The sequence below is a fragment of the Halichoeres trimaculatus genome, unplaced genomic scaffold (assembly GCF_033239565.1).
Source record: "Halichoeres trimaculatus isolate MK-OKI-2021-1 unplaced genomic scaffold, fHalTri1.1 fHalTri1_scaffold_11, whole genome shotgun sequence".
Lineage (NCBI taxonomy): Eukaryota > Metazoa > Chordata > Actinopteri > Labriformes > Labridae > Halichoeres > Halichoeres trimaculatus.
In genome coordinates this window covers 16,986,436-17,014,059 of record NW_027437189.1, presented here as the reverse complement: position 1 = coordinate 17,014,059, position 27,624 = coordinate 16,986,436, and the positions used below count along the sequence as shown (strand labels likewise).

At 45.6% G+C, this 27,624-nt stretch overlaps 1 protein-coding gene across 9 annotated transcripts in view; it reads left to right on the top strand.

Annotated features, from left to right (window-relative positions):
• The window catches only part of myt1b (myelin transcription factor 1b), a 124,287-nt gene extending 98,676 nt beyond the window's left edge, over window positions 1-25,611 (top strand). For 4 of the 9 annotated variants that reach the window (XM_074681766.1, XM_074681771.1, XM_074681772.1 and 1 more), the window contains 20 exons: window positions 280-310; window positions 1,286-1,348; window positions 3,210-3,577; window positions 4,040-5,161; window positions 6,739-6,873; window positions 7,461-7,551; window positions 7,783-7,899; window positions 9,623-9,837; window positions 9,951-10,138; window positions 12,183-12,431; window positions 13,089-13,243; window positions 13,559-13,621; window positions 13,964-14,032; window positions 14,676-14,738; window positions 15,076-15,156; window positions 15,646-15,870; window positions 18,713-18,804; window positions 19,249-19,352; window positions 19,570-19,713; window positions 19,909-25,610. In XM_074681766.1, coding sequence (XP_074537867.1) covers window positions 280-310; window positions 1,286-1,348; window positions 3,210-3,577; window positions 4,040-5,161; window positions 6,739-6,873; window positions 7,461-7,551; window positions 7,783-7,899; window positions 9,623-9,837; window positions 9,951-10,138; window positions 12,183-12,431; window positions 13,089-13,243; window positions 13,559-13,621; window positions 13,964-14,032; window positions 14,676-14,738; window positions 15,076-15,156; window positions 15,646-15,870; window positions 18,713-18,804; window positions 19,249-19,352; window positions 19,570-19,713; window positions 19,909-20,052 — 3,719 coding nt within the window. In that variant the 3' untranslated portion in view covers window positions 20,053-25,610. Of the gene's footprint in view, window positions 1-279; window positions 311-1,285; window positions 1,349-3,209; window positions 3,578-4,039; window positions 5,162-6,738; window positions 6,874-7,460; window positions 7,552-7,782; window positions 7,900-9,622; window positions 9,838-9,950; window positions 10,139-12,182; window positions 12,432-13,088; window positions 13,244-13,558; window positions 13,622-13,963; window positions 14,033-14,675; window positions 14,739-15,075; window positions 15,157-15,645; window positions 15,871-18,712; window positions 18,805-19,248; window positions 19,353-19,569; window positions 19,714-19,908 lie in introns of all 9 variants that reach the window. The other 5 variants (XM_074681767.1, XM_074681769.1, XM_074681768.1 and 2 more) reach the window with 5 other exon arrangements.
• The last annotated feature ends 2,013 nt before the right edge of the window (window positions 25,612-27,624 follow it).

Here is a 27,624-nt window from a genome sequence, read left to right as displayed (position 1 = left end):
GTGTGTGTGTGTTCGTGTGTTTTTGTGTGTGTGTGTGTGTGTGTGTGTGTGTGTGTGTGTGTGTGTTTCATACACTATGTTTGTGTAGCTCTGTTTGTTTTGTGTGTGTTTGTGTGTGTGTGAGCCTCTCAGAGGAAGCCTCCTGGGATCAGTATGCATTTGTGATTTATTGATCTGAGTTTCTTTTTAGCAGCGCGTCGTTCTGAGCAGTCGTTCACCTTTGTTCTGCCCCCCCCTCTCTTCCCCTCTCTCCCTCTCTCCTCTCCTCCCCCTTCTCAGTTCCTATTGAGCTCGTAGGACAAGAGCTGAGGTAAGGAAACACCTTCATCTTTCTGCAAATCCCTTTCATAAAGTTCTTTAATGTGCACCGCTGCAGCCCCCGGCTTCCTCTCCTCCTCTCCTCCTCTCTCTCTCAGCTTCCTCTCATCATTTGGTGTATTTTTTTTATTTGTTCTCCTGATGCTCGGCTCCCCTCGGCTCGTGGTCAGGCTGATATTGATCCCTCTCAGCTCTTTGCTGTTTCCTGCCATGAACACATGCAGCAGATGCAATGAAAGGGGCGTGTGATCTTTTTACAGTGCAATCGAAGGATGCAGCGTGAGCAGGGAGGATACAGCCCCCCTCCCAACCAGGAGACAGCTCTCAGGGCCTGGCTGCTCATGAAGCCCCGCTCATTGTCCTCCCTTTAAATTATTTTCTGTCCTCACTCATTTTGTCACACTTCACCTGCCAGCTTCGATCTGAGCTCAGTCCTCCAAAATAAACCCCTGGCTCTCCGGATGAAGGGAAAGAGGAGACGCCAGGTGGAGGAGAGAGAAAGAGAGAGGCTTATTTAAAATGCTAATGCAGTATTTTTTAATAAGTGAAATTAATAATAAGGATAATTGGAGTAATAAAGGCCAATTGCTGCAGGAAGTTAATGAGAATTGAAATGAGCCGTCCTGAGGGGTCATAGCAACCTGAGAAAGAGAGAGAAAGAAAGAGAGGAGGGGAAATTACAGCAGGTCTGAGCTGATCTGTATCTCTCACACTAACAGGATATAGGCCTGGGTTGATGTACGACACACAGTATTAGGCTCCTCCACCTGCTTCATGCATTCTGTCTGACTGATATGAGGCTGGAGGTTGGGGGTGGTTTTGGGGGTTGGGGGGATGCATGTGCATGTGTTCTTGGTTTGCATGTGAATCCTGTGTTTCCTGTCTGATCACTGCTGCTGCTGCACTCAGGGACTAAAATGCACCGTGTGTCTTTAAACATATCTCTAACCTCCATCCATCCATCCAGCTGCCCCACCCCTGGATGCAATGGCTCCGGCCATATCAGTGGGAGATACTCACGACACAGAAGGTAGGGCAGATGACGACCTTCACCCTCTGTCTGTCCTTCCTTTCTGACTGTCTGTCTGTCCATCCACTTCCTCCTCCTCCTCCTCTCTCCAACACAGGTTATCTTTTCATTTGGACTTCACACCTTCACCTTCACCTTCACCTTAGAGACAGTTTATTCCACTTTCAGACTTAGAGATCAGTATCACGCAGGTTATGAGGCTGCTGACAAATGCTGCCTAGCATAGCCTAGCCTAACTAAGCTAATGGTCAGGGAGCTGGTTATGAAAGCTGACATCTCATTTATCGAACCCATACACAATCAGAGCTCATCTTTCTTATGAACTCTGCATGTTTCCAGACCTATAATGTGCACCCCACAGCAGGTGATCATCCATGTCAGGCATTCATACTTTGTAAAATACTGTGATGCAAGTGAGGGGGCAGAGCCTGTCTCCTGCGTGTTAATATCACACGTTTAAAGAGGCTACCACAGCAGCAGGAAACATTACACTGACAGCTGAGGCCTCTTAGCCCCTCCCACTCACTCTATGTCAACCTGCCGTGTTCACATGTCTGCTCATCTGCCTCCACACAGACTTTTACAGAGTCTGCTTGCAGGAAAACTCTCGGGTGAAATCTTAAGGCACCTCTTCTGGATAGAACTGAGATGTTTTCAGGTGTACAGAGCATGAGGGAGAGAGGAGAAATGTCGATCTGTTGGCCTAAAAGTAACAACAAGCCTCCAGGAAGTCACTTTTCGAAACTTCTTAATGTCTTCTTAAGCTATGAACCAAATTTAATCTGAGAACAAAGTGATGCCTATTCTACAAAAATCCAACTTTGGATCCATCTGACCATGATTAAACTTCTGACAGTGGACCATAAAAGATATCGGATCAGAGATGAATAATAGCCGGATGAAGACCTCCTCCTGGTGCTCTGCTCTTTGTTTTCAGTTTTATCAGAACGAATGGAGCTGAAGCTGAGGGACACACAACTTTCAGACCCGATGTTAATCTTCACTGAGCTCCAGCAAAGATCTGTTCATTCAGAGAAAGTTGGAAACAGACAAAAAGTCTGAGAATGATGCTGACAGCTCCAGTCAGCCCTACACACTGACTTCTTAAACTGCAACAGGATGAGAGATCCTGCAGAAACAGAAAAATGTCCTATCATTTAACAGCTGCTGTTAGAAATAAAAGCTTTCGTCTTACTTTTTTTTTATATCAAATGTGACCGCATCAGTTTTTTCTATAGGCAGAGAAAACTCCTCACAGGAGCTTTAACGCCATTATTTGATCCAATGGCAGAGGGCATAGCAGCTGTATTTCCCACTGCTCTGAATCCTGAGTGTTCATTGGATAGCAATAGAGCGTGATTTCTTCAGGTTAGCCCCCCCCTCAGAGCCCCTGTGAGCCTTCACTCGGGGCGGATCACTGGTTTGTGACTCCTCTTTATTGAGAGGCAGATATTAGCTCTCTGTTTACATGTGTATTCATTCAGGAGCCAATTTCAGATGCACTTTGTTTATAGATCGCCTCCCTCTCTCAGTCCCCTGTCTCCCCCCTGGCGTCTCCCAGGTGAGAGTGAGAGTGAGGGGGAGTTTATTTGATTTCACCCTCCGCTGCCTCGCTTGCTCGTCCGCCTGATGTTCATTAAACGTTTCAGTCAATTGGCTCTGATTGGTTGCGATGTACAAGTGAGCCCGCAGGCTCCGCCCCCCCATGGCCACATGTGTTAACTCTTTACCGCTAAAAGCCCCGCCCCTATCCTTCTTCTCACACCCTTTTACAGGCCTGCATGAAGTTTAACCTGTTAGAGCTCTCTTACCCCATCCTCACCCCATCCTCACCCTTTTCTTTCTCTTTCTCCCTCCCCAGCGTGCTCGGCTGCCCCATTGCCAGGAAGCGCCGCATGGAGGAAGCAGAGCAAGAGGAGCAGGACACAGAGCAGCCTGCCTCCAAGAGGAAATCAAACCCCCTGAAACTGGCCCTGGACGAAGGCTTTAGTGCAGAAAGTGACGCTAGCAGCGAGGCTGAAGGGGAGGGAGAGAAAGATGGAGAGAAAATGAAAGAGGAGGAGGAGGAGGAGGAAGAGGTGAGGGAGGCAGGAGTACAGGAGGAGAAAGAAGAGGAGAAACAGAATGGACAGACAAATGGACACAGTCATAAGGAAGAGTCACAGAAAGAGGAGGAAGAGGAGGAGATGCTTCAGAAGGAGGAAGAGGAGGAGACAGGAGCTGATGAAGGTAAAGAGAAAATCAATCAGTGGTAAAAATATGAGAAACTTTGACAGGATTGACAAGAAAAAAAATACTAAAACTATTGACGCTACATTTCCTCACAATCTAACTCTCCCTCTGTTCCCTAATTTTCCACTCCTTGCTGAGTGTCCAAAGCTTAATTAGACTTTAAATCTGTTCAGGGGCTTTTATCACAGCTTCTTGATTCACAAATAAGATTCACCCTCTTACCATCATCCTCTTTTATTAAGTGAGTATCTTTATGTTTGTAGTTTATGGTGTGGATGCTGTGTTTATGCTGCCTGACAGTTCTTCAGAGTGTCCACTTGGAGCAGCAGGATGAGGTCTTTTATGCCATGGTTTGTTTACAGTATAGTTATCAGACAGGATGAAGCTAATGCTAACAACAGCTCTAAGTGTGACTCAGTTCGTGACATCACTCTCATTTCATCACCTCTGTTTCCACAGAAGAAGAGTGTGTGATTATCGAGCCCGAGCCCGCAGCAGCGCCCCCTGCAGAGGAGTGTTTGTCTCCCTCTCAAAGCGCTGAAGAGGTTGCAAACTCTCTCCTCCACCTCGGCCGAGTCTCTGACAGCGATGCTCCGACTACGGCCCTTCAGCAGCCTGTTGCTATGGAGACTGAGGAGGATATCTCTGTGGCAGCAGCACGGGGTGAAGAAGTAGAGGATGAGCAGGAGGAGGGGGCCATGGAGGAGGAAGAGGAGGAGGAGAAGGAAGCACACAGAGTTCAAGTGTCAGAAGATTCATCTGAGGAACAGAAGGAGGCAGCTGAGGAAGAGGAGGAGGAAGGAGACCAGGTGAGCCAGGAGGAAGAGTCGTACCTGTCAGAGCAGATCAAAGAAGACAAAGAGGAGGAGGAGGAGTCAGCTCCAGCACAGCAGAGACAGAGCTCTCCAGTAGCAGAGGAAGAGGAGGATGAAGAGGAGGAGGAGAAAGAGGAGGAGCCTCACAGCCTGCCTGTTTTAGACAGGCCCACAGCCGTCCGCACCATCACCAGCACCGCCGCCGCTCAGGGAACTTACAGCGAGGACCACACAGCCAGTCCTCCCCAGGACTACATCTCCCACAGGGCCAGCCCTGCAGAAAACTACAACTCCCACAGAGCCAGCCCGCCCAACAAACATGACTGTCATAAACCTCTCCAGAACTACAAGTCCAGTCCTCCTCACAGCTTCAGGACCAGTCCTCTGGAGGACTTCTTCCCCAACCTCCGAGGAGAGAACTTCAAACTGCACAAAGCCTCGTCCTCCACCTCCCCAGACATCATTGAGGTCCGTTCGGACCACTCTGAGGACAAAGACTTTGACGACATAGATGGGGACGATGAGCGGGATGATGAAGACAGCCTGTCGCAACGCTCCACAGTCACCGATGAGTCCGAGATGTTCGACATTACCAGAGGAAACCTGGGCCTGCTGGAGCAAGCCATCGCTCTGAAGGCAGAGCAGGTGAAGCCGGCTGGGCCCCGAGAGCTGCTCTGTGGCCCCGACCTCCACCACCAGAGATACTTCACCATGGACGACAGACCCAAACACCTGGACGTCCTACGCAAGAGCTACTTCAGCAAAGGTAGAGCAGACACAGCAGAAACCTGAGTGTGTACACGTTTATTTAAAGGGACAGAAACATCAGCGCTGCGTTTTCACCTCCGTGCTGAGTTCAAGGTCACACTGACATATGACGCTTCTTCCCCTGAGAGTAGTTTTTGATCTCTCACTCAGCCAGAAAACACATTCAGGAGCAGCTAACGTGTGAGTAACCTGAGTCAGGTTAGGGTTAAATCAGCTCAGAGCTTAAAGAGGGCCAGAGTCACAGACAGCACCAGGAACAGAGAGGAAAACATACAAGCCTCTCAAATACACATTTTCATATGATTTCATTACTTTGACTTTACTGTATTTACATCTCTGCTCTATTTGATAAACATTTATTTATTTGGTTATTTATTCATGGATCTCTGAACAAGCCTGAGCAGAGCAACCATTTACACAGACTGTTAACGTACAGCTGGGTTTGTCTGAAAGTAGAAGAGAGGAAACAAAAAATATACCATAAAGGGATAAAGTATAAGTAAGTAAGTAAAGTTTAAATTAAAAAAAAGATAAATTTATTTCACAATAAAAATTGTACAGGAACAAGCTGAAGTTAATCTTATAATTATTCGTCCTGCTCACTCTGTCCATTGTTGTGATGGCGTCCTACATTCAGATGGTAAGCGTGCTGAAAAAGATGCCACAGAGCAATAGAGCTTTCACAGCAGGACAAACAGACATACAAACAGACAGACAGACAGACAGACACAGTGTTCACACTGAACAGAGCTGAGTCACCCAGCTCTGATTAGATCCCCCTGCTTTTATTGTGGCGGGGTGAAGAAGTCCCAGCAGACAGGAAGTGCTCAGAGAGCCAGAGGGCTGACAGAGAGGAGGGGGAGGAGGGGTAGTGCAGGTTGTTCCTGTGTGAGCTGACTGTTTACATGCTGTGTTCTGTAGCTGCACACCGCCACCTGTCACATGATCGCTGCCCCCCCCTCCATGCTGATGCTACTGTTCAGCTCAGAGCTAATTAGGAGATTCATGTCTTAACATTTAATTTGAAGGTCAGCAGAGCATCACGCGCCTTCCTCCTCTTCTTTCTCTTCTTTTTCTTATCTTCTTCCTCCTTCTCCTCTTCCTCCCCTCCTTCCTTCCTGTGGTGCATCTGCTCCTTGCTGGCCCTCCTAGAGCAGCACAGAGGAGTTCCTCTTTGATCCCAGCTCTGTGGTTCCTCCTGGTGGACTCAGGTGTTGTTCTCTGTGAGTCTGATGTCAGCCAGGTGAATCAGGAGAGCTGAAGCTGAAGCTGAAGCTGGAGGGTGGACTCTTCTGGAGTTAGAAGGCTGTGATATTTCTGACATGCTGATATCTGATCTTTCTTCTTCTGTATTAAAAAGATAAACACATGAAGCTGGCTCAGAGCTGCTTTGGACGCCAGAAATCAGATGATTTTTTTTTTTTTTTACCTCTGTCTGAAATGTGTCTGGATTTCACGCTCAGCCGAGCGCAGCGTCTGATGGCGTTAACCACTCACTTTGTCCTCCTTACTCATCCCACCTTCCTCTCCTCATTTCTACTCCTCTTTTCTTCATCCTCCTTATCCTCCATCCAGAGAGCAGCAGGCCAGAGAAGAGGGAGATCAAGTGTCCCACACCGGGGTGTGACGGGACGGGTCACGTGACCGGTCTGTACCCCCACCATCGCAGCCTGTCAGGCTGTCCGCACAAGGACCGGATCCCCCCTGAGAGTGAGTCTGATTTTGCTGCTTCTACAGAAAACCAGAGACCAACAGTGACTGAAAGAGAGCGGCCCCTCCTCACTGAGGAGGAAAACATGAGAACAGGCTCAGACTCATGTTCTGCAGCTCACCCTGACAGACCCTAACTCTAAACCTTCAGTCTGAGGAGTCATTAACTGAGGAGTTAATGTTTGGAGTTTGCAGAGAGAATCCTGTGATCGCTGTCTGTGATTGTCTGATGATCCTTATTTCTCTTAAAAAGTCCTGTAGAGAGCTGAACAGGTTGTTTTTTCTCTGAGTTTATTTGAAGTTACTGTTTGAAACTTGTCTCTCATGTAATCACTGTAAGTAGAGAAAAGTCTCTGAGTTCAGCTCCAGATTTGAGACAGTTTACTATGACCTCTGGCTCCTTTGCAGCTAATCTACCTTGTCAGAGGGTCTGATACTCTCTGTTCCTCAACCCTATAAACATCATTCTTTAGATTAACTGAAATAAGATAAAAGACGTCAGTGAAGCATCTGTCTTCCTGTGGTCTGTGAATGAGATGAAGTGTTGAAATGATCCTCTGAGTGAATCCTCTTTATCTGCTCCTCAGTTCTGGCCATGCATGAGAACGTGCTGAAGTGTCCGACTCCAGGCTGCACTGGACAAGGCCACGTCAACAGCAACCGCAACACACACCGCAGGTACCCCTTACACACACACCCCCGCACTGACACACACAGATCAGGGTGTGTGAGTTTGTGTGTCAGAGTGTGTTTTTCTGCAGATCAGAGTGTTTGCACAGAGGTTTTTTATTTGCAAGCTTGTATATTCATGTATGCAGGACAGCGAATGTGTCAGAGCACATCAGGAGAGGCAGATCTACATGGTCAGCAGCACGCTCTCCGTTTCATATTCATCCTTTCTCTCTGCAGTCTCTCTGGATGCCCCATCGCCGCTGCAGAGAAACTGTCCAAGGGCCACGATAAGCAGCTTCTGTCCCCGCCCAGCAGCGAGCTGCTCAAAGGAAGCCCCAACGACCGCGTGCTCAGGTGGGTCAGCGCTGAAGTCTGCAAAATGACACATTGAAAAGTGTTCTGATGGAGGAAAAGGTTCACAGAAGTCTGATACAACACTGAATCACTGAAAGTGTTCGAGAGATCAGTGTCAAGAAGCAGAAAGAACCTCAAACCTTTGTTCAGGTAAGAGGGTGAAGGAGATCGTGTTTCATCTGTAAGATAAAGAATTCAGAGGGTTTATTTGTCTCCTGATGAGCATTTATCATCTGTACCAGAATCAGAGCTGCTGAATAAAGACAGACAGGATCTGAGTCCTGCTCAGGGTCATCTGGTTCACTCTGATCCACATGGTGACCACAGAGTCCATGATCCTGCCTCCTCCTGTGATTGGTCGGTTTAACAAGCATGTCTTTGGGCGGGAGTCCGATCATTTCTGTCTCTAAGATCTCTTCATCTCTCACTGGTGGGCAGCGTGATCAGGACGGAGGAATGATAATGAACACACAGCAGACTGCTCGGTCCGTGCTCCTCCTCTTCTTCTTCGTTGGTATTTTAATTAATAATGCAGCTGATAAGCTAATTATGGGAGTTGTCGGGCATTGTGAGAGGGGGAGGAAAAATAATTGCTTTCCTTGAGGAAAAGCTCATCAGTGGTCAGACAAAGCGTGGAGGATTAAAACATAATAAGGTCTGCTTTGTTGTTCTCTCAGATTGTTATTAAAATGAGCTGAAAGAGTCCTCCTGCGGACTCTGAGGAGACAGAGAGAGAGAGACCCTTTCTGATCACTGCAAGAAAGTTTAAACTAGCTGGAGACTCGTGACACAGGTCTGACCAGAGATCTGAGCAGAGATCTGAATGTAGACCACAGATTAAAGAGTCACAGAGGATTCTTTGGGGGACAGTGTTGGGGGCCTGGATCACCTGAAGGTGCTTTTCCACTGCAGGAACTGGGACACTTTCAACAGCAGAAACCAGGGTCTACATTCTGTTCCTGGGCAGTTAATCTCCCACCTGAACAGTTCCTGCTCATGGGGTAGTATTTTTCAAAGGTCCAGGAACCATTTAGCTCCTTGAGTCAGTGTTTCTCTGACCTGATGAACCTCAGCTGCAGCATCACAGACAGTATGAATGAGACAGGAACTTTTCTGGGGATGAGGGTCTGACCTCCATAGTGTCCTTCCTTGGATTATTTGCTTCAGGTGTTTTGAGCAATCTTGACCTGGATCTTGGGCTCACCTTGAGGGTCAGTCCTCGGGTGTTGTCAAAGCTGTGTTGATGTGATGGTGAATCGTTAATGAGTGTGTTGTTGTTGAGCAGAGTCCGTTGGTTGAGACCTCCTCTCTCCCACTCTTTCTCTCTCCCCCGTTCTCTCTCTCCTACTCCTCCCACCTCCCCCCGGTCTATCAGTGGATTTATGCCAACAGGTCTGACAAAAGCCGGGGCTCTCCAGGAAAATGAGAGGGCTTAAAGCTCATAAATTCATGCTGTACAACATGCAAATGTGCCCTCTGCTGATAAGAGAGCTTTTAATCCTGCTGCACTCCTGCTAAGTACACCGCTGCCCCTATCTTTACTCTCTCCACCTCCTCTCTCTCCTCTCTTTCTCCTCTCTATTTGTTTTTCTGATGATTGTGTGACTCTTTATTGCACCAATCCTCCTTTATATCCCGTCTCCCCAGGTCTATTCTGCTTAATGTCCTCCTAATCCTCCAGTCCTGACACTCTCCCTCTCTCCTCCTCTGCCCCTCCTTACAGGCCCATGTGTTTCGTCAAGCAGCTCGAGGTTCCTCCGTTTGGCAGCTACCGGCCCCACATGGCCCCCATCACGCCCCGCGCCAACCTGGCCAAGGAGCTGGAGAAGTACTCCAAGGTGTCCTTCGATTATGCAAGCTTCGACGCCCAAGTGTTCGGGAAGCGCATGCTTGCTCCAAAGATGCCCACCAGCGAAACATCACCTAAAGCCTTCAAAAGTGAGACCACAGCTCTGTCCATCGCTTGTCTCTTCCCCCTCCATGGCCCTGTCCTCTCCCACCTGTTCACTCTGAAACACTCGGTCTAACTCTGCCTCTGTCTCCTCTCTCAGCTAAACCCTCATTCCCCAAGTCCTCATCGCCCAGCCTCAGTCTGCACGCTTATGGAAAGAGCTCTGCGTTAGCTTATGATTATTCTCACGATGCCGAGGCCGCTCACATGGCCGCCACTGCCATCCTGAACCTGTCAACTCGCTGCTGGGAGAAACCCGAGAACCTCAGCACCAAACCACACAGCAAGGTACCAAACTAGTGAAAATATCTGTGTTTAGAGCGATGTTAGCTGTTTATACACCTGCAAATGTACAGTGTGACAAAGAGGAGACACTTAGATCTGCCCTTCACCATCATTATCATCATCCTCTTTCTTTATTTCTTCTTATTATTCCTTCTCTTGTCCCTTTTTCCCCTCTTTGTCAGCCCTCCTTCTCCTTACCCATCCTCACCTCCTTTCTTTCTCCCCACCCATCCTGCTCCATACATGATCTCCTTTTATCCTTCCCTATCCCCCTCTCTTGTCTTCTTTTTGTTTCGTTCACTCTCCCCATCTTTCCTTACCTGTCCTCTTATTTTTCTCCCTTTTCATTTTCTCTCCCCTCCTCTTTTTCTATGTTCCTCTCCCTTTTCCTTGCCTCCTCCCTCTTCTTCTTTCCTCTTCCTTTTCTGTCATTAACTCTCATCACTTTTAATTCTACCTTATCTCCTCCTCTTCACCCCGTCCTCTGTTCTCTCCTTTTTCCCTTATTCCTTCCTCTCTTCTCCTTCTTCGAATCTCCCTTTTCCTTTCCTTCCCACCCCCCTCCCATTTACTCTCCCCCTTTTTCCCTCTTTTCCTAGCTTCTTCCCTCCTTCTCTTTCCCTGTCTGTCTTCCTGTATCCTTTCCTATCTTCTCATCTTCTCATCTTCTCTTCCATCCTACTCTCACTAATCTTCTCTGTATTCCTCTTAATTTTCTTTCCTCTGAGCTGCCATCCACCTCATCTCCTTCTCTTTCCTTTCTCTTCTCCTCCTCTCTTTCCTCTCCTCCTCTACTTCTCACCTCCTTCTGTCTGAATCTATCATGAGGACTGTTTTGCTTGGAGCAACAGGCTGGTGTTGAGATGTGGTTGCATCACCTCTGCTGTCCTCTCTCCTCCTTTCATCCCTCCTCTCTCCCTCCATCACTCTCCCTCCATCCCTCCCTCTCTCCTTCTCTTCCTCCCTCCCTCCGTCCCTCCCACACTCTCTTCATGTTGTTATTGAATTTGGCTGACTGCCCGTTCCCTGGATTACTTTTCCACCAGGTAGCCTTTTTTCATTATCTGCCGGACGGATCTCCCACTCTCTCTCCCCCCGCCCCCGCTGTTCTTTCTTTCATTTTCTTCTCACATCTCTTTTCTCTCTCTGTTATCTCCCTCTCTCCCTCTCACTCTCCCTCCTCTCTTGCTCTTTCTCCCTCTCTGTGCACAGGAGGTGTAATTGGAGCTCCACTTTCCCCCATATTGTGATTTTTAAAAGCTCTTTTGCCTCACAGAGGAAAGAAAGTGACTGCTTCATCATTTTTCGATTTCCTGACATGGATTCATAGATAAAAAGTGAAGATTAATGTTTGAGAGGTGATGTTCAGAGAAGCACTGATCCAAGAGCAGGCCCTGCTCAGCTGTGATACAGAGCCTAAAAACCAGGGACCGATCTGGAGTCAGAGTTAGGTGTTAAACCGTGAGTACTCTGAGCAGGAGCTGATCTGGGATCTGTTCTCTTTGGTTCCTGGCTCCTAACCAGCTGGTGTTAGTTGACGGCTAAAAAACACGGCTGCGCTCTGCGTTCTGCGCTCTGTTCCGCTGCCAGGAGCAGAACAGAGCGCAGAGATGAAGCTGCTGGCAGAGCTCCTCCAGAATACATTAGATATCATTACAGGCTGAAGAGATGAAGGAGCTCTGAGCGGGAACACAAAGGACGAGTGTGTGAAGCAGGTTACACACAGGTGAATCAGGAAGAATCAATGAGTCCTCCTTGCTATCATGATTTAAGTTAATCTGATATTCAGCTCCTCCGTGTGCAGATGCAGCTTTAACCCAGAACAGCACAGGAGGTTGGTTTGATAAATCACAACCAGAGAAGCAGCTGATAATAATCCAGCAGATCCTGTGGATCTCTGAGTGCCTGTTTCTAATGTAAAACTGAGGAAATGATGGAGATAAAAGTGATCATGAATCCTGTCATCATCAGCTGTGGCACACTTCAACTCTTTTTCCAGACCTTTTGGATGAGACACTGATGTGTTTGACTTTCTGTGTGTGCGCAGGAGATGGACATCGAGGTGGATGAGAATGGCACCCTGGACCTGAGCATGAAGAAGCCCATTAAACATGAGGGCAGTCTGTCTGGCACCAGCCCCGGGGTCCGCTCCCCAGACCCTTCCTCCTCCTCCTCCTCGCTCCATCACGGCAGTGGCATGACATCACCCAACTTGCTCGCCTACAAGCAAGAGGAGTGGGAGGGGCCTCTGGATTACACCAAACCCAACCGCCAGAGGGAGGAGGAAATGGACGAGGTCAGTGCGATTAGAGCGCGAGCTGTGAACACAGCACCGAGTTTCCTGCAGAGGAAGAGTTTCCAAACAAACAGCAGCGGAAAAAAAAGTGCCCTGAGCTGTTTTACTTGTTTACATCACTTTGTCTTCCTCTGGTTCCCTCACCGTCTTTCCTGTCCCTTCTTCCTCTTTCTATTATTCATTTTTTCTCTGAAACACTGCTTTCTGTACAGTTAAAGCGGCGCTCTGTGGAACAGAGGTGGTGTGTCAGGTAGATTGCACCATCCTGACTTTGGCATATGCAAATTTTTCCCCCTTTGAACCTTTTCAAAAGAAATGTATAAAGGGCTTTGAGTTTAAATTTTTTATGAGGACACTCTGCATCACTTGTCTACAAAAGAATAAAACAGGTTGAGTGAGCAGAGATGAGTGAGCACACCGTGCTCCGCAAAGTTTCTGTGCTTGTAAAGAAACATGCAAACTATCAGGAGGAAGACATCTTCACTCACTCAGACATGAAGGACTCAAAAACAGACACACTGGATCATTTTAAAGCCCCTACACTCACTCTGTGCCTCATAGTGGTTTCAGTGGAAGAGAATGAAAAGCTGTGGCTTCATAAAGAACAAAACAAGAGTCCTCCTTTTGTTCATCCTCTGCTTCTTCTTCGTTCCTCAGATGGAGCACACAGGTCACTCGTACGTCTCGTCAGACCCTGAGGACTGTGACATGATGCAGGACTGTCTGGAGGACAGGAAGTACCCGGGAGAGGTCACGACCCCAAGCTTTAAAGTCAAATTTCAGCCAAAAGACGCCAAGAAAGAGCTGCTCGCGTGAGTAACAGGTTTTGGCTTTGAGCTGTGTCCTAACAACAAAGGATTTTTGTGTTGATGTTTTGTAAAACATCCTGCAGAGAATCCTACTCTCCAAAAACAACTAATATTATCAATTATATTATTAATAATTATAATGATATTATTGTAAACTCATGTTCCTTTTAGCCCTGGTAAATCTTTGGCAGCTGAAACATCATTTTTGTAATTGCTCTTTAGGAAATCTAAATCTGGCCCTCACAGTAAAAACTACAAACATGGTGGATGGAAAAAAAACTCCACCTTGACTCTCTCCTTTTGTTCTCATCCTCTCAGGTGTCCTACACCTGGCTGTGACGGCAGTGGTCACATCACTGGAAACTATGCCTCTCATCGCAGGTAAGCTGCAGTTTAGACCTCCCATGTGATCGTCTGTGTGAGTAAAGTAAGCTCTGCTGAGGACGAGGAGTCCAGAGAAGGCGAACCTCAACTAATTCAAACCTTTCATTTGATCTTGACGTGCCAGAGGCGCTAACGTAGCGTGAGGCAGGATGCAGAGCCGCTCGTTGACTTTGATATGCATCAGTAATTTACTCTCTGCCGTCCGTCCTCTTCTTCCTCAATGACCTTGGTATGCCTTGCATTCTTGATTTCCCTTCACTCACTCGTTCTCCTCTCTCTTTCACCCGCTCTCCTCCTCCTCCTCCTCCTTCTCTGGCCGCCCTTCGCTCTTCCTCTCAGTCTGTCTGGGTGTCCTCTCGCTGATAAGAGCCTTCGGTCCCTCATGGCGGCCCACACCCCCGAACTCAAGTATGTGTGCTCTAAACCTTCACTGCTTTACACTGTGTGTGTCTGCTTTACTGCGCTGCTAATGGTCCCTGAACGCACCACTATACACACCTTAACGCACCATATCACTGCACTCTGCAGACACCTGATCACACCAACATACACATCCGAACACAAAATGATACATACCTAAACACACACACACACACACACACACACACACACACACACACACACATGAACAGACCAGCTCTGCTGCTAGCTTCTCTTTTGTTGCTGCTTCTCTCACCTTCTTTCTGTTCACCTGTTGCTTTCATCACCTCGTGTTTATTTAAAAAGAGTTTGAATCTCTGCTGTTAAGACTTTATTTGGCATAAAACAATTTCATGGATCGTTTTTTTTAACATCCTGAATGACTGTTTTTTTTCATCTCTGCCTTTAGACATCTTTACCTTAGAGGCTGATTTTCTCCTCACCTTGTGTTCTCATCCAACCCCTGAGAAATTTTCAGAAGCAGAGTGTTTACTGTCTGTATACATCAAGACACACACTCACTTAGAGGCTTTTCATGAAATAATTACATGTATGACACACACACACCCACACACACACAAAGGTATTTGTCTTCTGTTTTTAATGGAGTATTGTCTCCTCTGTCCCTCAGGTGTCCAACTCTCGGCTGTGACGGCTCAGGTCACATCACAGGAAACTACTCGTCGCACAGAAGGTAACACACACTCCTGAAAACACACTCAAACTCACACACAAACACACACACACACACACCCACAAATTCTCACACACACAACACACACACAACATACACACACACACACACACGCACACACACACAGGCAGTCAGAGAGGCCTAGTGACAGTTCATGCTAGAGTGAGACAGGGATCACATACACACCTCTTCATGCTCCTGTTTTTGGCCGATGCGGCGCTTTGAGTTGTAATTTGGTTCAATTATTCTTCCTTTCATTGTTCTTCTCTGGCTTTTTGAAGCTTCACCAGACCTCTTTTCAACCCTATGTTATCAACTCCATACTTTCTGTTTTCAGTCTCTCTGGGTGCCCGCGTGCCAAGAAAAGTGGAATTAAAACTCCTACCAAGGACAACCAGGAGGACTCGGAGCTTTTAAAGTTCGTACCGCTCAGAAAGCCATAATGTCTGCTTTTAGCAAGACTGACGGTAAAATGCAATACAAGCAAGAGAGAGAAAGAGAAAGAGGGAGGGAGTCTCTGTGAATCATGTGGTAGAGAGCTGCGCCCCTAACTGAGTCACAGATCAGGATCTACTGATGGGAAAATACACTTAGCGCAGAGGAACTGGCTGTAGCTCCTGTAGACTCTGTGGGGTAGGGTGACAGGTGGGCTTCGTGATGTTTCAGCACACAAACAGTTAAAGCACGTTGCTGACAGCATGTGTTAGGGATATCTGATTTCATTCACTGAAACATAAAGACTAAAGAGAAGAGAGAACATGAGCCTGCCCACAGAGGAAGTTTATTACTTTGATCTATATGTTGATATCTCTTCATGTTCAGCTCTTCACTCCACCTTGACTGACCTCTGTTTCCTCTCCCTGTCTCCTCTTTCTCCTCCCTGCCTTCTCCTCTTCTCCTCCTTCAGCAGATGTCCAGTGCCGGGCTGTGACAGTTTGGGTCACATCAGCGGGAAGTACGCCACGCACCGCAGTGCATACGGCTGTCCACTGGCGGCCCGCAGACAGAAGGAGGGTCTCCTTAACGGGACCCCCTTCAACTGGAAGGCCTTCAAGACAGAGGGGCCCACGTGTCCCACACCTGGCTGTGATGGCTCCGGACACGCCAATGGGAGCTTCCTCACACACCGCAGGTAGCTGGCTTTTATTTTGAAAGGACGCAAATGATTAAGTAACATTCTTACGGAGAAACATTTCAGCACTTTAGCGTTTTAGTTATTTTTACGGTTTTTACAGAGCATCTTTCAGCTCAACTCCTTTTATTATGCATCTTTGATATATGCACAAGTAAATATGCTTTTGATATACTCAAAATATGCACTGTGTATCCTTAAAATATGCTCCAAGACGTTCTCTAAAAATGCTCTAAATATGCTTTACATGTGCTTTGGGTATCCTCTAAATGTGCTCCAGATATGCTCTAAATAAGAACAGAAAACGTTTGAATACCCTCTCAATATGCTCTCAAAGACCCTCATTTATCAAACGTGCGCACCCCTGAAAAATGGGTGTACGCTCCTTTCCACACACAGATCGGCATTTATCAATCTGAACGTGGGCGTCAGGTACGCTCAAATCCCACACCAGGTGTGAGTTTGTGTACGCAAGTTTCATGCCAGTGGAGAGCGCGGTGCAGCGAGGGAAATCCGTCTGTGGATGAGAGTTACAAGATCATATGAGCACAAAAATTTTCAGAAATAAAAACTGGTGTTTTAAGATTAATATTTAGATTCTTGAATTAGATATGATACCAAGAATGTTTTTAGCAGTTCACTATTCTTCTGCCAATCTATAAAACACTTTGCAATGAAAGAGCAGCAGTGCAAGCTGTCTGCTGATTTCTCCATTTAAAAAAATGTGTTTCCTATATCAGTTGACTTAAAAAAATGAAAATAGAGATGCTGTTATCAGGTTTTAATACTCTCGCATGTTCATGATAAAGTTTCCGCAGAGAACATTCAGAGGACGCTGAATCAAACATTTAGCACAGATTTTTTTTTTTTAAGGAAGATTACAGGATTTGCTGTGAAGATGATTATTTCAATCTTCATAACATTATCATATAAACATGAACTGTGTGAGAAATAGTGACTATTTCATAACAAAAGATTATTTACATGAGATCACAAACTGTGTGCTCGTCTCGTGGTACGAATAATCATAAAACTCCGGTCTACCCATGTGTAATTGCGCACGATCGACAAACTTCAGCTCCACTCCCTCCTCAGTCTGTGACAGGTTCAGGCTGGAGTCTGCAGCTTCTTTCAGAGCTCAAACACATCTTTAAAAGACAACTTTCCACGTTTCTGGACCTGAACGGAAACAATTAATAATATTGTGGCTTCTGACAGTCAGACATCACAGATGAATTAATCAAGGTTATAAACGAAGGCTGTGTAAATCAAATGTTGCTGTACACATTGCTGTATGTTAGTTTGTCACATCCACGCTGCCGAATCACTGCAGTGATTTCCTTGTAGACAACGCTGTGTCATTTCCTCTCTACCTCTGTTGCTATGGCGTTGTCGATTACCAGCAGGGAGAAGTTCCCTCTTTCCCGTAACGCGTCCCTCTATGTCGTAAACTCCATGTGTTCGGTCATCTACCTTGGGCGCTACCCAAGTAGCTGCCTGTTGCAGCAGCTCTCTCGTCTTTGTCAGTTTCTTGTAATTTTTTCGTCTCTTTTTCGTAATCTTTGTATTTGGAGTGGATCATCACTTTGTATGGTTCATTGTCGGTCACGGACACCAAACTTTTTGTGGCTTCGGCGGTATCTTTTACTACTTTTCTCCTGTGTTTGTCTGGAGATCCTACATGTAACCATGGCTGCATTGTTTACATGCGAAATTAGCTGTTAGCAGCCTGTAGCATGTCAATGCTAACTAGTGTAGGGTTTGATGATTTCCCTCGAGCTGAGGAGGAGGAGGTGAGGACGACGTGCTGGTTCTCGGATGTGAGCTGGGAGGTGACGACGTGGACCTGTCCTTCCATCCATCGTTGTTGAGAACGTGAGATCTAGCCCCGGGGGATGGACGAGCTAGCTGTGCTAACCCAGCGGCATCGTGCTGTTCACGGACGTGGCTGACGGAGCTGACATCGGACGCCGGCCCCACATTGGAGGAGCTTCGCCTGCTGTGAGCAGACAGGATCCAGGAGACAGAGACTGAACAGACTGCTGGGGAGGCTGAGTCCTGGACCCTGTAGAGGTGGAGACTGGCTAGGCTGGAGAGTGGTGGACTTGTGGTGGACGGGATGTCGTCATCTAATTTCTTATGGATCTTTTTGCACTTTCTATACTCTTTCTTACTTTTGTTTTCTTAAATGCTGCGGTGACTTCTGAATTTCCCCTCGGGGATAAATAAAGTATTTTCTATTCTATTCTATCTGAACCTTGAATATTTAGGAGCGTGTTATGTAAATTACGATTGTTTTCAACCGCCACACTTATCAACAGCTGATCAGGCGTACGCTGTGATTGGCCCTGGTACACACGTTTCACAAATCAGACATGAATGTTGTCGTAAACTGATTTTTACACCCAGGTCTGCGCCAATTCCCATGCAAGATTGATAAATGAGGGCCAATGTGCTCAAGACAGGTTCTAAATATGTTCTGATTGGCCTCAAATTATGCTTTAGATAGGCTCTAGATACGCTCTATATGTGCTTTACATCTGCTCTAGATATGTTCTGTACATGCTTCACATCTGCTTTGGATATAATGTAGATAAGCTCTAGATGTGCTCTTGACATGCTGTAGATAGGCTCTCAATATGATTTTTCCAACCTTCAGTTTCCTGTTTGTATTGATATTGAACATTCTTTGAATGATTGGATGCTGAGTCTGAGCAGAATGTGTAGACCTGACCTCGAACATGTGACCCAGCTTTATCCTAGGCCCTGTTACTGCATGTCCATACCTCTAGAGAACATTGAAATGACCCCCTCCCTCCCTTGTCTCTGTTTGTGTCTCCAGTCTCTCAGGATGCCCTCGAGCTCTGTACGCCAAAAAGAAGGCCAAGTTCCCCTCAGAGGATTATCTGAGCACCAAGTTCAGAGCCAGTGATGGTGAGACCTGAGGACACAGTCTTTGTGGGGTTCACAGTATAAAGTTTCTGGAAGAGTTTCTGACCCTGAGGAACCAGAAGTAAAATGAACTCCTATGATTGGTGTGAGAGCTTCTGGAGAGCAGCAGTGCTCTGACTCATTACTGACACAGAGCAGCCCTCACGCTTTAAACAGCAGACTGGGACTTTTTATTCAAAGCACGACTTCAGCATGTCAGGACAAAATCAACCGCAAGATAAAACACATGACTTTGTCCACAGGGTGCGCAAGAACCAACTCAAACTGAAAGTTCCTCACAGAGCTTTTAAGAGTTCAAACAAAAGAGAAATGACACTGGGACAAAATCAAGATCAGATCTGCCACTAGCTTCAGTAACAGATAAAACACAAAGCAGCTGAGACTCTTCCTCTCTCCTGATTGATCCTTTCTTTCTTCTGGTTTTAGTTCTGGACAACGATGAGGACATCAAGCAGCTCAACAAAGAGATCAACGACCTCAACGAGTCCAACAATGAGATGGAGGCTGACATGGTCAACCTGCAGACACAGGTGTGTGATTTTAACTCCAGTCCTTGTGAGGTGTGAGGTTTTCTCTCTCTGCTTTGTTTCTGCTCTGAGTATTTGTCACTGAGTGATTCTCAGGAACACATTTTAACAACCACAAAGCTGCTGTCAGAGGCTCCGTGGTTCATCCTCTGTGGGACAGAAGACCCTACATCTCCTCTGGAGTCTAACCTCTGTGTGTGTTTGTGTCTGTTTCTTCTAGATTTCCTCAATGGAGAAGAACCTCAAGAGCATCGAACATGAGAACAAGATGATCGAGGAGCAGAATGAGGCTCTGTTCATGGAGCTGTCAGGTCTAAGCCGCGCCCTGATCCGCAGCCTGGCCAACATCCGCCTGCCACACATGGTGAGCAAACACACACACACACACACACACACACACACACACACACACACACACACACACACACACACACACACACACACACAAACACAGCCCTCTGATTGATTTCATGCCTGTGTTTGGAGGTGAATCCGACCGGCACACTGCTGCTTGTTTCCCAGCTCTACTTAGCTGTGATTGGTTGTCGTTTGTTCTCAGCAGGAGCCAATCACAGAGCAGAACTTCGACCGCTATGTGAGCACGCTGACCGACATGTACACCAACAAGGACTGCTTCCAGAGCCCCGAGAACAAGGCTCTGCTGGAGAGCATCAACAAGGCTGTGAAGGGCATCAAAGTCTGACGCTCCTCACAGACACATGCTAACACACACACTAACAGACGCACACACACATACACACACACACTCACTAACTGACACACTTACACACACACACAGACACACGGACATGCACAGGCAGGGAGAGAACGCACACTGTCCTGAAGCACCGCAGCATGACGGAGGCGAGAGATGTTGAAATACTCGACGATATATTGAAATATGATCTAAAAACAAAAAGGGAATCCAGGTTTTTACAAGAAATCATCCCAGGGAGTATCTGAGAGAGGACAAGGACCAAAACCAGACCAGGACCAGGAGCCGGATCCTGCAGTTGGACCAGGAGGAGGAGGAGGAGCCACATCCTGCAGCCAGACCAGGAGATGGAGGAGGAGCTGGATCCTGTAGCCGGATTGGATGGAGCAGGATGAAGAGGATGAGGAGGAGAAGATAAACTTTTATTGTGCTGTGTGTTCGCCTGTCGTCTCTTTGTGTCCTGAACTGTCCGGGGACGTCTGAAGGAGCGCTGACACTCTGCACGATGAAGAGGACGACACAGAGAGAGACTGATTCATGACCACGCACACACACCCTGAAGTGAGTGTGTCTGTGTGTGTTCTGTGATCCTGGACACAGATCTGGGATCAGTGTTTGGAGTCCTGAGTCTCTCTAAGGATCGCTGATCGTGTGCACACGTCTCAGATTAGTCATATCAATAGTATTTATCACCATAGGAATTGCACTTCATTTCAATGACTAGTTTTGTGCTCTAATGATAATTATTGTTATATATGAATTATTTAAAATTGTGAACCTTTAAATTATTGCCGTTTATGTTATTGAGGTTTATTTATTTGAAGCAATCTATTTATTATCTTTGTTTTGTAACTCTCTGAAGAGAAGGAGCTGATTCTCCGTCTCAGCGGCGCTCTGCAGACAAACACGTTTCAGAATCAAAAGAGATTTTGTTGGAGTACTTTTTAAAAACCTTTTTAATTACAGATGTTTTATAACTGAAAAATCTTTTGATAATATTACAAAAAGTTATTTTTGGGGTTGTTTTCTCCTTTCTCTCTCTCTGTTTTTTTTTTTTGTTACAGTCAGAAAATTCCAGCTCTGAGGGGAAAAGAAAAATGTATTTATTATTTATTTAAAATGCCAGAGATGGAGTGCTATGGCTGTATATTTATTTTGTTATTTATGTGCGTGGTGTGACGGTTGAGTCTGAGTTAGTCTAAATCCACTGATGATGATGATGATGATGATGATAATGATGATGATAATGTTTTAATAAAGACGGATCGTCCTGCAGACAGACACACTCTGTTCGAGCAGCAGCTGATTGTAAAGAAGACGAGCTGCTTCAGTCGGCCTAACAAACTAACATAGAGTTACCTCTCCGAGCGCTTTGTAGCGGCCAGCTCTGGCTCACACACACACACACACACACACACACACACACACACACACACACACACACACACACACACACACATGCGCACACAGACAGAGCTGTGATCCAGCTGAGGCTCAGGCTGGATATGCAGCTGACCCTCCTGTAGGACGGCCTCGTTTGACTAATACATACACACACACACACAGACACACACACATACACACACACAGACCCTGTAGCCTTACTCTAGATTTTAATTTTTGATGCACAAAGTGCCACTGAAAATAAAAAGAGAAAAAAAAGAGAGCTCAATTTCTTTCCTGATCCTTCTTCGCATTTCTGCAATGTACCGGAGTGTGTGTGTGCGGGGAGCGGCCACACGACACAGAGTGCTGATTGTTTCAGATGCCTTTATTTCTCTGCCAAAACGGCCGTTAGTACACGATATATACATTCTGTATAAATAGATTTTAAAGATTCTATATATAAGAATATAAACATACATATATTTTTCCAGTGTAATTGTTGACTTCTTCTTCTTCTTCTCGTGTCTGAACTGATCCGAGCGGTACAGGCTGTGTAGAAGAGATGTGAGCTCTGATGGAGAGGAGGCAGTTACACCTGAGTTAATACCACAAAGACCTGCTGAACTGTGGCTTTAAACACAACATTCAGTCGAGCTGAAGCCGATCAAACAGTCCCAGTGTTCTCACGCTTTCCTTTCTTTCTTTGTCCGTCACAAGCATCTGCTGTTTGTTGTTCTATCGATTTGAATCTAGCTGGTTGTCGTGTGACTTAATGTACAGAAAAAAAAGACGATGATGCCTCTGAGTTGTGTTCTGCACACAAGCTGCGTTTCCACCGCAGGAACTTCCTCCAGGGCCCAGGAACTTTAGGGGGAACTCAGAACATTAGTGCTGCAGGAGTCTGGGTCTGAATAGAGTTCCAGGAACATTTTTTTTTTACCCACAGAGGGTCCCAATGGGGGGGTCTAAAAGTACAGGGACATTGGGGGCAGGGTTTGTGTTAATCTTTGATTGCTGCCATGTTTTCAGACGGACCTGGAGGAATCATGCGTCCTTGGAAAGTTGTTCCTGGGATCCTGAGTTTGGGCTCCTTCTGGTGGAAATGCATCTGTAGTGTGTGTGCAGTTCTTGTGTTGTTGCTGGTGAGGCCTGCTCGCTCTGTGGTGTTCAGACCATCCAGTAGGAGGCGCTGTGTAACCTGCCTCTGACCTGTTGCAGCTGCTGTGGTGTGCAGTCCGACCTGTGATGTCAAAGGCATGGTGTTCATGTGCTTTTAGCCAATGTAGAATGAAACTCCTTTGTGCACTTTCTGAAAAACCATGAAAAATGCCAGCATTTGAGTCTCGACTTCTAAGAACCCCAATAGATCACGAGCAATAGCAAAAACATCCTCCCCCCACCTGCAGGGTGGAGGGAGGAAGGGCAGGGGTGGGGGCGCTGTCTCACCTGTTTGTTGCTTGATGTAGAAACACGTTGGAGAGAGACGTCTCTTTGATTCAGGAGCTTTTAGAGTTTCTTTTCCAAACTAAAACCAAAAGAGGTTGACAGAGAGCAGAGTTTGGTTCTCAGGTGACCGGGTTGTGGGGGGGTTGGGGGTGGGGGGGTCAGCTGAGGCTGGAGGCGCTGGAGGCACTGGCAGCTGCAGCGGCGGCGGGGTGGAGGCCTCATGTGGAAAGAGATGAGTGTGTGGGAGGGAGGAAATTGATTTGCCCGTGTTTCAGGAGGAGGCGTTTGTTGCATAAATATGTGTCCATCACTCAGAGCGTGTCAGAGCTCTTCATGACTTCAGCCCCCCCTCCCTTGGCCCCCCTCCTGGTGTTTGCGTAACCTCTCCTCAGGAAAGAGAGTTCGGATGATTTGGTTAACAAAGTAGCGTTTTCCTCCTCTGTCGAAATGCACGAGAAGACGACCCCCGAGTATGAAGACTGTGAATATTCTCTAACTTATTTGATATGGCATGACCCCTTTTAAACTGCTTGATGAAATTGTCTACTGAGGTATGTAAATGAAAAACACTGAGGCCATGAAAGCAGAGCGCCCTCACTAAATGTCAGCTGAGAGCAGAAGCAGCCTTCGGTTGTGTTCGCCCACACTCTCTGTGTTTCCTGATTTCCATAAAAGTCCTGAGTGATGGAGCGCTCTCCTTTAAATAAGAAACAAACCGGTCAGGGCCTTGTTTCCCCAGAGCACCAGGATGATGATCCACGTTTAACTCTTTCAGGGAAACCAGCCCAGGCCAAAACCCAGCTCTGTCTTCAGTCGGGAGGTGGGCAGGGCTGCTGTTAGCTCCAGACCACAGACTGAGACTGGGAGAGGACTGAACCTCTGTGACGTCATCTCGTGTTTTCGATCTTTAAGGCTTAGATTCTCTGGCTGTCTCTGCACGCACATAGGTGTCAGCTCACGCTAACCAACATACACAGAGCACATCTTAGCTAGGATTTCTTTTAGACAAAACAGACAATAGCTAAACACCGCAAGGAAGTTACCTGTCAGTCACAGGTCTTCCCTTTCTGACTCCTCTCCTGCTCTGTGTGACTCTAATCGGACCATTTCTGACTGAATTCACATCTTGATTTATTGAAAAAGTCTTGAATCTAGACTTCGAGACCACAAATTCATAAGGAAAATGTTTACGGAGGTGGAGGAACATTTTTCCCGCCGACTTTGGTCAAAACCAGTCGTCCCCTGCTGGCTCTTCGAGAAACTGCAGGTTTAAGATTTATCTCTTTGGCGTTGTTTCTGAAGTCGAGGTGTCGTCGTTTTCCTGTTCACAGTCTGTGGTCCAGAGATGTTTAAAGGTCTGGCAGCACTTTTCATCAAGCTGAACAAAACCAAAAGACCCCACCCCCCCTGGCCCCACCCCTCACCCCTTGCCCCCCTCCCTCCCCACTGTAGTGGAAGCTGTGTGGTCTTATCATGTGTGCCTTTCTCACTCCATGCATTTCCAGAAACTGTATGTTTACACTCTGCAGATCTGCTTCAAACACTGTTGGGAACTTCTGATCTGGATCTCTGTACTGACTCTGTCATGGAGGTGGGGTTTGGGGAGTTTGTGTAGGGAGGGGTGGGGTAGTGGGGTATATAATCTTTAGGGAAATAAGATAAATGTGTCTTTTTCATGCAGATTTGGAGAGGCCATTTGTGACTGCGATAAAAAAGAAACTGTGATCTCCTTCAGGTACCAAACGGACAGTTTCTGTGACGGACTGGAGACGTCTCATCCTTAGATAATGCTTCAGTGTGCAGGGCATTATTATTTTCAAACAGTGGAAGTCTCTGTACATATTTGTATTAAGAACAAACAGTGTTATCGATGTTGTATTGAAGTTTAAAAGGTTTAAAAAAGATAAAAAAAAGTTTGTGACAAAGAAAAACCTGCACAGCCAAGGGTTGTCCTGCTAGCACATTTTTACAGAGAAGCTATTTTTACTGCTGATTTTCTAGCATTGATACTGACATCCTTTGAGAAAACTTCCAGAATAACAAGCACTTCTTCCACAACCATAGATTGTAAGGTCCTTTTTGTTACTTTTGTAGATGTGGTCGTTCCTTTGCTACTGCAGCGTTTTGTAAAGCCGGACAGGCCTTGGCTGTGCGTCCTTGGGGTCTCATGTTTCTCTGGTTCCTTTAGTTCTGCTTTTCGGGGCGTTCCACACTGTAGATGGCCGACGACTTTGTGACTGTGTGTTTGTGTACTCGTGTACATGTTCCCCTGTTCCTGTGTCAGTGTTATAAAGCAGAGACGTGATGTCAGTTATTGTGGGGGTTTGAACCATTTTAAATGTTCTCTATGAAAAACACAAATAAAGACTCATAGACAACACGGCCTCTGTCACATCCCTCAGGCTGAGTGTGAGAGTGTGCGAGTGTGTGATCAGCGCAAATGCCAGAAAACAAGCTCATAAATCAGAAAATAGGACATAAAGTAATCAGAATGATTTGCCCTTAAAAAAAGACTGAGACTCTTGCAGATTTTTTTAACAGAAGTAAGAGCTCACAGAAGTCTGAAAAAGAGTGCAGTTCAGTTAAAATCTGACTATATACAATATCTTTATGAAAAAAGGTGTATCTCCCAACCCAGTGTCCTTGAGGCTGTTTTATGATTCGACTTAAAACCTGTAAAAACATTTAACACACTGATGAATTCAACACCAAATAAATCATTTCAGAAAATAAAGAAAAAATGTGATATGTGATATATATATATATATATATATATATATATATATATATATATATATATATATATATATATATATAAAATTTATCCTTGAAAAAAATAAAATAAAATATAACATTTTATCCAAATAAAAAAATTCACCCTACAAATGTTTAAAACTTGAGAAAGAGACCCCAGAGACTTTTTAAAGCCGAGGTGATTGACTAAAAACAGGAACATCTTCATGTGAAAAGAGAAGATTAGAATATAAGAATTACAGTCATTAAACTGATCAGCAGGTGATTTTTTATTGAATTTGAGATAAGTGCACATGTTTTTTTTAGGGTTGTCGGTTGAAAAGTTTGTGAGCCTCTGCTTCTGGATATAAGATATTTTAAATGTTCTTTTTTTTGTCAGACAAAGCTCATCAGTCTGACCTGCAGTAATTGGAATTAAAGATTTAATAAATGATGTTGTGAAGGGTTTTTCTGTTTCTGCTCTGCAGGAAAATATTCAGTCTGATGATAAAACAGAATCACAATGACTTATTATTGTTCTGAATGTGTGCAGAGTAAAAACAAGAACATGGTAGAAATATTACATTCAGTCTGTTTGATCAAACTTATTTATAACTCCAATAATTCCAGGTTTAAAAAGAAGTTCAAGAAAAGGGTCAAAACAGGTGAACCACTGAGCCAGGATAAGAAATTAGAGACCCAAAGACAAATCCAGGACAAAGATGTTTTTTAAAATAAAGGTATCTTTGGAAGGTGCAAAGATTTTTGTATTTAGACAGAAAGAAATAAAGTCATTAACAGAATGCAAACAAGTTCATTCAGATCTGCATATTTAAAAATAATAATAAAATAATGATGAAAATAATGATAATAAATTTCATTTGAATGGCACCTTTCAGGACACTCAGTTGAAGTAAACATTCTTTATGGAGTGTAAAACTATTTAGTATCAGTCTGATGTGTGTAGGTCTGACAGAGGGAGGCAACACACACACACACACACACACACAAACACACACACACACACACACACACACACACACACACACACACACACACACACACACACACACACAGGAGCAGAAAACAAAATGGGGGCCTGTTTGAGCTGCTGACATGCAGACGGACAGTTTTTAGATCAGTGCTGACATCTGCTGGAACACAGACAGAAACAACATGTGAACACATGAACACACGGAGCATTCATTTATTCATTCATTCATCCAGTCTCTCATTCTCTACCATTTATCCATTTCAGGGTCAGATGTAGCAGGGAACCAACTATCTTTGGGCGAGAGGTGGAGCACACTGTGGACCGGTCACTCATCCACAGGGCAACACTCAGAGCACAATAACTATAGATATAAATGAGAAGAATTACACATTTAACTTTATTTCAGTGTTAAAAGGGGAACATTCTCAAAAAGTTGAAATGTAATGATCCTTTTACAAATGTCATGAACAACCTGGAGTTTCTTGAAAAAAATCATCTCTCCTTTGTTTGTATTCACCCATCTGAGGTCAGAGCTCTCTGGAGCAGGTTTTCATCCAGGATGTCTTTGTACATTGCTGCATTTATCTTTCCCTCAGTCCTGACTAGTCTCCTAGCCCCTGCCACTGAAAAACATCCCCACAGCATGATGCTGCCACCACCATGCTTCAACAGTAGGAATGGTACTGGCTAAATTCTGAATTCTGAGCTTCGTGGCAAAGGCTGTGAATATTTCTGTTCATGTGATATCTTAGTTGTTTTTATTAATAACATTTTTGTTAAATTGTCAATAATAAAAAATGGAACTGTGTTTTCCTTATTGGTGTTGTGTGTACAGTTTTGGGGAAAAAAATGAATTTATTCCATTTTGGAATGAGGCTGTAGCATAAAATGTTGGAAAACTGGAGCGCTGTGAAAACTTTTCTAATGCACTGTATCTGAAAGTGTCTAAAGACGTTCCTTTTGGTCAGACCGTACTGCTCCTCTCAGACTTAGAAAGTGAA